At 41.2% G+C, this 13,758-nt stretch overlaps 1 protein-coding gene across 1 annotated transcript in view; it reads left to right on the top strand.

Annotated features, from left to right (window-relative positions):
* agbl4 (AGBL carboxypeptidase 4) overlaps positions 1–13,758 on the top strand; it is a 252,890-nt gene that overhangs the window by 20,357 nt on the left and 218,775 nt on the right. The window contains exon 3 of the mRNA XM_018673358.2: positions 1,303–1,427. Coding sequence (XP_018528874.1) covers positions 1,303–1,427 — 125 coding nt within the window. The remainder of the gene's footprint in view (positions 1–1,302; positions 1,428–13,758) is intronic.

The raw sequence follows: 13,758 nt of genomic DNA, 5'->3' as shown, positions 1-13,758 counted from the left end.
CAAATGTAAATACTGATCAGTCATCAGCTTATTGTTACACAGTAACCTCTTGCAATTTCTTTCTCACTGCTTGTGCATTGCTATAACGTGCTGTGTTGTAAATGAAACACACTTTAAATGTTGTACCACTAAAGTTAAAACCGAAATACTGGTGTTGTTTATGTTTCAGAGCACATGGTAGTTTTTTATACAAACTAATGATTGCACTTCTGTGGATAGCTTCAGTGGGGCAGAGCAAAGTGTGTGTGTGTGTGTGTGCGTGTGTTACAAGCTGACTAGTGGATTAGCGCTGTCCGATGGCAGAAGGAAAGGGATCTACTTTGACAGTGTGGTAGTTAGCCCATCTGTCTATAATCAGCTGTGTCTGTGTGTTCATGCTGCTGCTATGGGCTACTACCTGCCACCAGGTGGTCAAAAGCACCCTGATGTAGAGTTGTGAGGGACTTTGAGCCATGTGGTCTGCCCTGTTTGCCAGAGAATTTAACTTTCAAACAGCTGCTAGTCTGTGCGGGCATCTCAATTCAGCTTTTGAAATGACAGAGTCGACTGGTCTAATGTATAGGGCCATATTGTCAATGCGTCATTTTTCTGTGCAGCTCCAACAAGAATGCAAACACTGTCTTATCTTATCTGCCCCCATCTCTTTGCTTTGATTTTGACAATCATTAATTTGTGCATGTACCACAAGAGTCTCCACTACATGCGTGTCCACATATAAATCAGAAGATACAGGCAAAGCCTATATTTAGAGTGCTTGTCACTCAATCATCTACTACCTAGTCATCTTATAGACAGCTTTGAGAATTGGAAGCGGGGAAATAGTTCCCATTGGATTAATTATACTTCCACTGATCATCTGGATCTTTTTGCTGTGGATAGTATATTGTGTGTCAGTTATGGATGGCTGGCACAACCCTGTCTGTTGGTCTTTCTGCTCCTCGTACTTACTGCTCTCTGTGGGAATTGTTTTGGTTTGAGAGACTTATAAATGTGGAAAAATGTGCAGCCACATGCACTGATAAAACAGTCAGGAGACTACTATGACAGTGATGCACCACTAATAGACACTTGACTGTGACATATTGATTTAACACATCCGTCTTTGAAAGCAAATCCTTAAATTGAAGTAAGGCCATGTTGTGTTATCACATTGTGTTGTCTTGCAACTACATGTCTGTTTAATGTTTTGAGTCCATTGGCTGAGAACCTTTAGGAATATCAATAATGAGCCACTTTGATTTTGTGTTATGGACTTTTCAGTTCTACTTAATGCTAATGTAAGCTGTCTCACTGCCTCTGCAGGGAACCTTGGCCGTGTTGACTACATCAGCGAGTTTGAGTTTGACCTCTTCATCCGGCCCGACACCTGCAACCCCCGCTTCAGAGTCTGGTTCAACTTCACAGTGGAGAATGTCCGTGAGACACAGGTCAGCATGCTGCGGTCTTTTATAGTGCTACTATTAATCAGAGAGAAGGGATCCTCTCCCAGTTCCATTCCATAACACTTAAAAAATTTGTTTGAGGGTGCTAAATTTGTGCAATCATATGAAAACTATCAATTTTAGAGAGTTTTTTAATTGGTGCTGATGAAATTAACATTCAAAACCCCTATCTACTGCCACTAGTGTGGCCCTATTGATGTAGGTGAATATAACTAATATGTATTTATTAAGTTTATTATATTTGTTTATATTATATATATATATATATATATATATACAAAAACCTGAACAATACATTACTTAAAATAAAGATAATGAAAATACATAGACGTATGCAGTAGGTCTTACATATGTAAATACAATATGTTATCAAGTTTGATAAAGTTATAGATACAGGTAGATTAAATATCGACTGACAAAAGAAGCAAAAGTTTCTGGTGGGGCTTTCTGATGGTCTAGCACAGCACTGTTAGGGCAGCACGTCTTGGTACCGTCATTTATACCTATCATTTATAATGAAATTCATACTTAATTATGATCTCTTAAGCAGAAGCAAATTGCATTTGTTAACACTGACAACTTTAGAAGTAAAATAGATAATACTAATTGAGCCAATATAGAGATGCAGGAGGGCCATTTTCAGTTTTTCATTTTTAAAATGATACCAGATACTGACTTTCCCTGAGTGCTATTGTTCAGAGAGCAGTTTGCTTGGGTAAATAGGATTTACTTACTTATTTACTTTAACTGTTTTATGCACTGGGTCTATGCTACTAGATCTCAACAGGACTATGGTGAACAGAGGATGTTATGTTTAATTGTGATACAGTTTCATGATGTCAGTAGTCATAACTGGTACACACAAACACCATCACAGATGATTATTTTTAATTGGCTACACCTGTTTTGACCCAGTCTTCCGCTGAATTATCCATATATGATGTGATGTCTTATAAAACATTTTCTTTGTTTTTTTTGTACCCTGAAAGTATATTGCCTAATTATATGTTAACATTATCAATGAATGATACTTGCCACTTTGATGTATTTTCTTATGACACATACAAACTGTGACTATACCTTGCCAAAAATCCTCTAGCACATCTCTCGAACACCACCAGAGTTGTTTCCCCTCACAAGTGAGGCAGTCTTCTATTTCCTACCTCACTTCTTGTCACAGCCTCCAAGCTTGATTCTGCCACTAGCAAGCTCTAAGCTCTGTGATTGGCTGACAGAGGTGGTCACATGCCACAGAGATACACTGTATGTGGCTACAGTGAGTGTGGCTTTGGGGGGATGGAGGCTTGTTGTACCATTTAAATATAACTTTTGCTGGATAAAAAGAAGGTAAAACTGAAAACACTGGCTTTTAAGTTTGCTATGTAATTTGTGTGTATACAAGCTTGTCAGGCTAAGATATGAAGCAAACAAAAAAAGTGGGAGATAAAGTATAAAGAGAAAGAGTCTGAAGACAGCCAAATATAAAGACAGAGGGTGTGAGGTAGAAAGAGGGATTGAGAAAGACATTGACAAAGATGAGAGTGAGAAAAAAGCAAATAGGGATCCACAGAGAAAAAAGGAAAAAAAAAAGAAGGCTGAAAAAGACAAGGATGAATCCACAGCATGCTGTTGCTGCTGTCTTCCTGTAGAGTGTCCAACCCAGCCTATCTGAGGCTATCAGGCCTATCAGCCCATCTCCCTGCAGTGCTGTAGTCAGCACTAATCACATTTTATGGCTCTGAGATGAATGGGAGGCCTCGGCTTGGAGCCGGATCGATCCCAGGGCCAGATAGACCAGCACCAGCAGCCTGCAGCCTGGGCCAACAGGATATTTGCTGTTGTGGCAAAATGACAGAGAAAGTGTGAGGGAGAGACAGTGAGAAAGTGACTGGGGAGTGGAATACGACACTGTAACCGACAAAAGAATGATAAATATCAGGTATATGAACACACTATTTACAGGGGTATATGTAAGAGAGAGCCTACAGGTGACAGAAGCAGGTGAACAACCGTTTCCATTGCGCACCTCCATGCTCTCCCTCTATAGGACCTCTCGCAAGCTTTTTTCATAGAAATCTGTTTCTTATCTGTCCAATTTCCTTCTTCAAAGAGGCCTTGTGTGAATTTAATCTACTCCAGTAGAAGGTGTTGTGGTTAAGTGCTGCCTGTGCATTTTGCCAAGGTGTGTGTGTGTGTGTGTGTGTGTGTGTGTGTGTGTGCGTGCGTGCGTGCGTGCACGCGTGTGCGTGCCTGTGTGTATACAGACGCTGTGATTAGATTGTGTCTCTGTGTCTACAATCGTCAGAATTCACATAAATCTGTAGTTTACATCGTAATGGTTGTAATATTGTTCTGAAATGAAACAAAAAGTAAAACAGAGAAATTAAGCAAAGAATAATAGCATGAGTAAATAAATCAACTAAGTGTAGCTATGTGGGGAAAGGCTGTGCTATAGAGATATCAGTGGGTTCCAGGGGAGAACTGGGCTGTTGGAGTGTTTCATCCAGCTAAGCCTTGCTAACTCTCAGCCTGAGCCAGGGGAATGGGGAACAGTAAAAGCCCGTGATATTGGAAGTGAGATGGCCATTTTGAAGGAATGTAAGCTGGTGAAACAGATTTGGTCTGCCTCAATCAGCTTAGCAGCTTTGTGGAAATTGGCTTCACCGTAGCACTGGTTATGATGGATGGCTGGATGGATGAATGTCTCTTTTTTGTATGTCCTCTCTTTTTTATGTGTTTTTCGAACCACTCACTTACCTCAAAAGCCCAGACCAATTCTGGTTACGTTGGCCGCAATGACCGTGATGTGACACTATTTGAGGTTTTGCTTGATGTTGCTTAGGAAAATATCCTGCAGAAAAGACTTGAGCTCAATAATTGCTCTGAATCTTGACTGGGCCATGGGCAGGTAAAGAACTGGTGGCACTGTGCAATTTTTGTGTTTGTTTTGGCATGAAAGTGTACCCAGCCACCATGTCTGTGTTTCATGTGGTGTGGCTTTGCACAGGACAAAGTGCGTGGTGCACTCAAATTTACTTGGTCAATACAATTAAACATTTTCAGACTTTTTTTATAAATACTTTTTTTTAATTAATTTTTTGTTTGTTTGTTTTTACATCGGATCATTTCTGGTATATCACATTAAGGCAGATACATTAAGTCATAGCTATTGGATGGATTGTCATGAAATTTGGTACAGACAGTCATATTACCCTCGGGATGAATATGTGGACTAATGATTACCGTGAAATTGTTTATATTTGTGTCACTTTGCATTACCTCCACAAGAAGTGGGAGCTGACTGCACAAGTGCATCTGTATGGGACAGTACATCACGCAAAATGGCAGATAACCTCAGACCAGCCATTATGCAAACCCTGCATGAATACAATCTAGATGAGTTTTAAAGTGAGTGACCGTGTAGCCTTTGTGCTTAATTAATGTTACAGGCAAGAGTGGGAGTGCAGGATTTATGTTAGCGGGTTGGGTCGGAACCGGGTTTGATTTAGAGATAATTGTAGGTAATGGGTCAGTTCCAGTAGCTCCCAAACTTTGTGGGTGTGAGGCTTTTGTGGGTTTCCTGAATTGGGCCCATGCAGGACTCTGGTCTAGAGCATCTTTGGCACAAATTTTTGAATTGCCTGTGAGGCTTATGTCTGAATATGTACAAAGTTTCAGAGTTTTGTGTTGTTGAATTCATTTGTATTACTAATTTTCACTTAATTCAACAGTGGCTCATTAACAGGGTGTAACATTGGACAAGGATGAAGAGAAAGAAGGAGGGGGATAGTACTGTAACAGCAGATATGAATATGAGTTGTTTTCCTACAGTGGTCTGATGGACTGAGTCATATTTAAAAATCATCTCAAGCTGTATTTGTGCACTTTTTCATCATTTTTACTGCTGAAATTACCTTTTGGAAACAAAAATATGTTATCTTGTCCTGCTCATCTTAGTCAGCAACTCACATTTTGTGCTACACCATGTATTTTAGAGCAGAGGGCCAGGACTAAAGGAGAAAAAAAAAATACTATCTCATTTACGTTCATTAATATTACAAGAAATGAGTATCATGGGACCTTTAAAAAGTTTTGTGTCCTATGTCAAAACTGAATTCCAGCTTGACATGTAAGTTCCAGTCGCCACTATTTCTTTTCAGCTTCTGCCTATGTTATGACCAGAAACCAGTGGATGAGTTGATATGATACCCCATTGGGTAAGTTGATATGCCATTCCATTCTGCTGTAGGGGTGTGCTTGATGTCAGGCTCCGTGAAGGGCACGGCTGTGAGCTATTATGGTAGGAGCCTTCAGGGAGCCATTCATAGAAGACAGGCAGTAAAACCTTGCACCGAGCGCCTTCAACTCCTCCAACTGCTGCAGGAGTGATTTGTAAGCCTCACTTGTCCAGGGAAAGCACAGTGCAGGGCGGTTACTCTCCATAATCAGGAAAGAGGACGAACTGAAGCAGAGTAGGCCATGTGTTAACTAGAATCCCTAAAGAGCCATCATCACTTTACTCTTTCAGACAATGCCACCTATTTAAATTCATCATCAGTGATGTTATGCAATTTGTCGTGGAGGGATGAGTTGGATGGAACATTAAGTTAAATATTAAACAGGATGTTAAAACTATCACAGAAGCAGTATGGATCATGTGTTGGTGATCCAATTCAACCAGTCCTATTTTATGCAGCTACTGTTTTCCAGAAAATGTGATAGGGCTGCAACCAGTTCTATAAATGAGTCAGATATCACAATACTGTATGAGTCAGATGTCACATGTCGTAATGCCTAATTGGGTTTAAAAGGCCTTTAAACATCCTCTAAAATGTGTCATTTTCTAAATTATCAGTTTGAAAAATGCATCCTTAATATTCTGATGTCTTGTGCGAAAGCAGAGAAAAAAACAGTAAAGTAAAGGAGAATGAGCAAGAGACAAAGAGAAGGAGGGATAGAGAGAGAGCAGTGCAAGAGCAGGGTAATTGATGTGATGCACGCTGAATTTTTTTTCCATACAGAGGAGAGAGAGAGCAGGAAGAGAGGGTATATGAGGAGGAGGAGGAGTGGTGTATTTACGAGAAATGGCTTGTTCATGTAGGCAATACATTTCCCTCCCATCCTAAGTAGAGCATGTTGGCAGCAGTTCTTGGAAGTCAGCTGCTGGTTGTGGTTTGCAACATCAATGCCAGCTTGTATATTAGAGCTTCTTATCTGTGCTTGCTGCTTTCTCAGCTCTGGACAATATTTTGATGTAGAAGGCCTATCTTGGCTGCGTCCATAAGGATCGTCACATACTTCGTCCCTGCTCCTCTTGGGCTTCTCAGGTTTGCAGAGGAGTGTTAAGGACACTCCACTCCCTATTGTCTGTACCCCCTCTTTCTCCTCCTCCCTTCCCTCCGTGCTCTCTCCACCATCAGGTCTGCGTTGTGATGCCCCTCAGCAGTGACAGAGGGAGAGGAGGACAGGCAAGTCTCTAGTGAGTGACACTGCATGAACATGGGCTAATCATTGCTGGCATGGCGTGGCCACGAGCATGCGCCGCAGACAGCTAGTTGGTGGTGGTTATTCATGGTGCTCATATTTGGTCTGCCTATGGGATGGCTTGCTGGATACGCAGCTCTAGGATTAGACTCCTACTCATCCATAGGCACTTTTATCACATTTACCCATGTAGTTAAAACATACACAGGCAAGGGAATGTGCATACTGACAAAGATGCACACTCTAAATTTCACATACACACACAAACTCTCTTACATGCTTGTCAACAGGTCTGCATGTCTTTTTGCCCTGTCTGTCTAAAAGACTGCACACAGGCTGGCCATGTCATTTTTAGTCCTTTTCATTGCCTTTTTCTTTCCCCCTCTGCCTCTGCAGCATATGGCACAAGGTAGATAGGCATGTATCCTGTGCTTGTGGTCCTCTTCTTCTTTGGAAGTTCATTTTTTAAGCTTCCCCTCACTATAGTCTCCAAAGAAGAGACACTGGCTTCTGTGTGACTCTGCCAAAGGGATTATTTCACTTCAAACACAACACATAGGCCCAGAAAGTTTAGGATCCTAGTTTCAAACCCCCTGAAGGAAGTTGCGGAAAGACTTGGGTGGTTTTGAAAGACATACAAGACATCAGACAGCTGTGTCAGGGAGCGTAGGGTATCGTAAATGACCCGGTTCTGTTAAGGCTAAGGCTTCCTTCCTTATTGTTAAGGCTGATGCTCCCCAGATCACTTCATAATGACATGGACAAAAGGATATGACAACAGCACAGAATGAATTTTCAAATCGTCTCCCTGATAGCAAAATTAGTTTTCCCTGGGTTATCTCTGCTGACGCAAGGTTCCTTATCAAAATTCATTGCCTTATTTTTAGCTTGATTCACTTTAAAAAGGAAGCATAGACCTTAAAGGCATATTTTGAAATATAGCAGACATACTTTTTATTAAGCATTTGGATTATTTTTCATTCAAACAGGAGAGACTCTTATATAGCTCTTAGCTCACAGTTTCCAGGGACTCGTAGAGTTAAAAATAAAACATACATCACATAATGTATGCCTCATACTACAGTTTTACCTTTTCCCTTGATTTGTCACTATAATCTCTTACAGTGCTGTTTGACAAAACATGTATTATCAAGATAGCATATGAACGTTTGAGACTTCTGCTTTTATTCATGTGTGATATGTCATGAAACAGCTTGTGGTTTGTGACACGTTTGGCTGGCATGGGAACATCTGTAGATAAGTTGGTGTGTGTGTGTGCCCATCAGGACAGTCATCAGTGGGCCATTCATTCGGAGCCCCGCAGTATGGCAGAGTGAGATGCTGCCAAAGTGGACTCTAAGTGCTTATTTCGTGAATCGAGGCGCAGAGTGCAAAGAGCAGTCAGGTGTACAATATAAGTTGTAGAGAACTTTTGGTATTTTTTGACATTGTGTAACCTAGACTTACATGTGTAAACAGAACAGGATTAGAAAAAAATCAGAGTTTACTTTTTGTGTTTCATGATAAGTAAAGTTACTTGTGCACAAATACAGACAATCAGCTCCAGTCTGATTAACACTGAAATCCATTGCTGGATAGACAGTGACACTATGGTGCATTGTCTGCCATGGTCACCAAGAGCAAGTGGAGAGGAAAAAAAAAAAAAAAAAAAAAAAATCAATACCACCTGTATGAAAACAGAGCTGTCTATCCGTACCTCTGGTCCTCATCACAAAATCAACTTAAATTGCAATCAAAGTCACTTGATGAATTTACCTTCAACACACACATGCTCAAACACTCACACACATATATTGTTGTGTAACTGCAAATCCTATATACTAAAATAGAGGGCTCAAATGCCTTGAAGCTTTAAATGCTGTACTTAGATAGATAGATTTGACTTGGAGGCTGGTGGTGGCAGAGGGCAGGGTTGCAAGCCACAGCGTGGAGCAAAAGATAGAGGGGAGAGAGAAATGAGAGGAGTGAGGTGCTGTTAACTGCGCTGTTGAGAGATCTGGCTCTTTAGACTGAGGGTGTTGTTAGTCTATTAACAAAACTGTTTTTTTTAAATTATTTTAGTTATTTTATCTGTAATACAGGTACAACTGAATGACATATTCAAAAGAGTAATTGTGCTCTGAATATTTTGCCCAATTTTTAGTGTTTATTGCTGGTGTATGTTTACTAATGACCATTGCTAACATGCAGGAATTTATTTAGTATGACCCTAGCACTGTGAAAAAAGGAGCAGAGACCGGGTGGGGTGGGAGGGAAGAGGTGAGGTGAGCAGGGAGGAAAGCACAGGAGAATTGCAGGGGGTTTCATGGGGGAGGCATGGTATGGTGGCTCAGTAAGGGCCTCGTTGAGCTGCTGTGCATCTGCATGAAATGATGAGCCTGGTGTCAGGACATGGATCATCCTTTTACACCGAGTAATGAATACAGATTGCACACCGGATAGAGAGGCTCTGCAATCTGCTGCACCACAAATGAAACAACTGCCGTTCTAATCAAATAGTCTTTTCATGCCAGCGCAGCCCTCAACTTGGGCTAAATTCAATTCCAGATTCACAGATTTGCGGGTTGGGGGTTGGAGAGATGCAGGAGGCAAGGGGGAGTTATAAATGTTGTAATTAGAGTATTGTTTAATGTGTATGTGTGTAGACGTGTGTGGTTTGTGTGTGTGTATGTTGCTGTGTGTAGGGGGGTTGGGGGGGCATCCCTGGCATCATGTTGTCGCTAACCACTTGGTTATTTTAGATAGCAGTTGGAGGAACGGGTCCAATCACAGCAAACACACATACACATATACACACACACACTCATGCACAAATGCACACATTTAGCTAATTATGCCAACTAGTGGCTTGGGAGAACACGTTCTTTGTATTCTGTATTTAGGGAACAGCGAGGAGCTTTGAAGGAGAGCCGCAGTGCCTCTTTGATGCTGCTTTTGTTTTTTTGTTTGTGTGGTTTAATAATTTAATCAAGCCAAACGTCCTCCTTCTCTCTGTAACTGTCTGTTGGTGGAGGCTAATTACTCTGCAGATTGTTCTCCTGGTGCTAGAGATGAGAGTTTAGATCTGGGGGGGGGATGCTATGCTGATGGCTGTAATTTAACAGTGTGCTGATGGGCTAAGCTGTCTGTCGACTGCTGTTTTATTGTTTTGGGAGGCTGCTGACGAGCTACTATTCTAATATGCGCCATCTGATGAGAATGCCTGCAATGTTGTAGTTCATTGTCTTTATTTTCCATTCACTTCCTATCTATCTATCTATCTATGCTGAAGTACAAGTACTATTACTCTATAATGACATTTTCAGAGGTGTGTGTGGTTGTTGAGAGCAACAACTTGCTATGTTGCAAAACTACAAGTCACACGGGAATATTTAAAGAGGAGTATCAAAGTTTACAGAGACAAAACAAATAGAGAGTGAGATTAGATAAGAGTGAGTGGTAGCAAATATTATACAAATACACCATGGAAGTGAGAAATAAAACCCCCATTAAACAAGTAAAATTCTCTTTGATTTATTGTTATTGATAAATAGCTAAATTACTTCTAAATCTTTGCCTGTGATTGATACACTTTCTTCAACAAATAGACAATACAATCTACTTTTCCAAGTTGCTGGCAGGCTGGTAGTATTCATGTATTTGTGGCATCACTAGCATCACTAGCATCCCATTTAGGCTAGAGGCTTCAACATCCATTCCAATATACTGTATGACTGACACACCACATCAATGAAAAGATCAGAGCTTCAGTTTTCATTCAGTGTTCACAGAGCACTGCTGTAACACTCCTCTCTGTTGCTGGTAAAATTTTAATAAGACAAGATAGACGCTAGGGATCCTAGGGAAAGTAGAGAGAGTTAAACCACATATTTATCTACATCTAGGATCTACAGCATGGTTCATTCAAACTCCCTGTTACTGTCTTTAGTCAGCAATAACAAAAACTGACCATTCTGTTATAGTCTTGAAGAGTTCATCCCCCCAGTCTACTGCACGGCAGAATTGTGTAACTGATAAGATTTCAATGCTGCTGGCTCTAATTAGTGTTCCTGTAATCAAATCAACAGGCAGACTAGATTAGTATGTGCAACTCTACTGTATAGTGTTGCACACGCTACAGAGGATGAATACATCCTAGTAAGAAATGAATTGTGCTTGTGTTTGAAAGTTACAGTCTTAAACAACTCTGTTGGACAGTGCACAGAAATGCACATGTATTTGTTTGGATAGTCATGACAGACCCTACAGTACCAACACTTTTCAGCAATGGCTGTATAAATGGCTGTCACACTCTAACCTAGAGGATATAGGGATCTAAATCATACGACATATGTCACTGGGGCCAATAGCATGTTAAATTACACATGGGTCACAATTGGAAACGTTATCACATTCACCAGTGTGGAGCAAGAGGCCCCTGCTCCGTCGTACTGCACTGGCACATGTTGCAGGTCACATCCCACCACCAGGTTGAAGTTTACAGATGAAAGCAGGAGAACACAATTGGTGGGTCCAAAGCAGAGGCAGAAGTCTGGCTCTGTCCTGAGCTGATAGTGGACTGTAGCATACAGTATGTCTGAGTACCTGCTGCCACATGGAGATACTGTAGGTCCAGGAGGGGCGATGTTGCATCATGGAAGGCATTCCTTGACCTCAGGAAGATCTCATTTACTGAGTTGCTCTTTTAGCTGCTGGGTTAATGTAGTTTTTTCTTTGTTCTCCAGAAAGTGCAGAGATTCAAACATGGGATGTTACTGAATTTTACTACAGACTAGAGGTGGGACTCTCCAGGCACTTCATGATTCAATTTGATTATGATTCAGAGGGCTGCGATTATCGATGCATCTTTTTTTCTACACAGGATTTCTTTTTTCTCACTGTGTGACTACTTGGAGCTTTCACAGCAAAGTACTTCTAATGGCCCATAATAACCATAATAACGTTAATAACGCTTTCTTCAGTGATTCGATTCAGTGCTGAGTGTCGGGACTGCTGTGTAAGTAAAACATCTTCGAGATGGGACGTTATATCTTGGCTCCAAAGTGTGCAACATAGTGTGGAAGCGAAAAAATATTTGCCAACTTAAGAAACTGTTTGCCCTTTTTGTTGCAAATATATTATACATGTATTGTACTGTACTGATGATAGTGTATTCTAGCCAGTGGTTTTGCAAAATAGTGTGTCTCACTGGTGCTGTTGTTATTGCCCTTATTGTTTTTCAATGTGTGAGGCTGGAAACCAAGAAGCAAGGAGTGGTAAAGTGTTGAGGGTTGTTTCAATGCTGATTTAATGTTGTGATGATGATGTGGTTTTTCGAAGGGAGACACTTTCAGACTGCTCACACACCATGTGGTTAGGTCAAGCCGGTTGGGCTAATTTACTCTATGTGCTGTCAGTGACACTGGGTGGGGGGCTAGCTGCTGGTGGCATGCCGGCCCAAAGAGCATGCTGTGAGGAGAGACATTTATAGCCACTCTGGTGGCAAGTGCGTACATGCTCAGTCACTAATACACTCATATAGTATGATATAATGTGTTGGCCTTGAAGCAAGAGTACAGTATCTATGTGTGTGTGTGTGTGTGCGTGCGTGAGTGTGTGTGTGGTGGGCTGTGTCTCATCCAGAGCTCTATCTCCTGGCAGCACCTGGGGTAGGTGGTGTCAGCGTTGTGCACCACCATAAATCAAGAATGTGGTCTCAAATGCGAGTGTGTGTGTGTTCTGTCCATCTTTGGTGCCTCCAGGTATATAGTCAGAAGTTGAATGTCAATAAAACAAAACAGCGATTATTCATGCTGGTTGGCTCGAGTGTGTGTGTGTGTGTGTGTGTGTGTGTGTGTGTGTGTGTTTGTTTGTGCGTGTGTCAAAGCCCCTGGGGAATCTGACTTCCTGTTCTGTGATGCCTTGGTCACATCTGCTATGAATGTTTCATGTCTCACTGGTGGTAACCTGCTATGGGTGGGTCCACACACACACACACACACACACACACACACACACACAGGAGCATTAGTATAATAATAATAGTAATACTAATAGTTTCTGACATTTACTTTGGCATTATTTTTTGTCTTTACCAATGCTTTTTATTCATTCAACTGCACTTAACAGAAGGGATTTTGTAAATAAAATTCATGATTCAATCATGATTATTGCATTTATGGCATGTCTCTGACATTGTTGATATCCATTTCAACTTGTGTATGAGTTAAAAAAAATCAGAAGGCAGGTGTAAGCCTGATTTAAGAGGTAAATGTGACTGTGAAGGTTGGTAGGTTTATGGGGGGTACACCCCAGCCAGTTTAAGACATAAAAAAACAGAATGCCTGAAGCCGCTCTGAAACATGGTCAGACTAGGCTGAGGATCAGTTATTTTTGACATCAAAACTGCACTGCCACACCTGATTTGTATTGACAGTCCTCCCTAAAGTGCTCCCTGCACTTTTCAGTAAAAGCAATTTCATGGCGAGCCAAAATATTACCAAATGGAAGCAGGTGGAACAGAATCGACTTTTGCCCAACAAAAGATAAGGTACCATTTTGCTGTTACAAGTTTGATCTAAACTGGCATGAAGACAGGGCCCTATATGTTAGAATTTATACTGTAAATGCACAGCTCGGTTCTACTCGGGGAACTCTCCCTGCCAAAGATGCCCTGACACTTTAAGTAAAATAAACTTTACAGGGATTCTTTCTACAACATGATTCAGATTGGGGAGGGATCACAGTGTGATAAAGACACCTTACTGCTTTGTTCAGCCTGCATGTGTGATATCTCCACCATGGCAAGCAGCTCTGCTAGAGAGTGTTTGAG

Source organism: Lates calcarifer, linkage group LG17 (assembly GCF_001640805.2).
Source record: "Lates calcarifer isolate ASB-BC8 linkage group LG17, TLL_Latcal_v3, whole genome shotgun sequence".
NCBI lineage: Eukaryota > Metazoa > Chordata > Actinopteri > Centropomidae > Lates > Lates calcarifer.
This window is presented reverse-complemented; position numbering and strand designations above follow the sequence as displayed.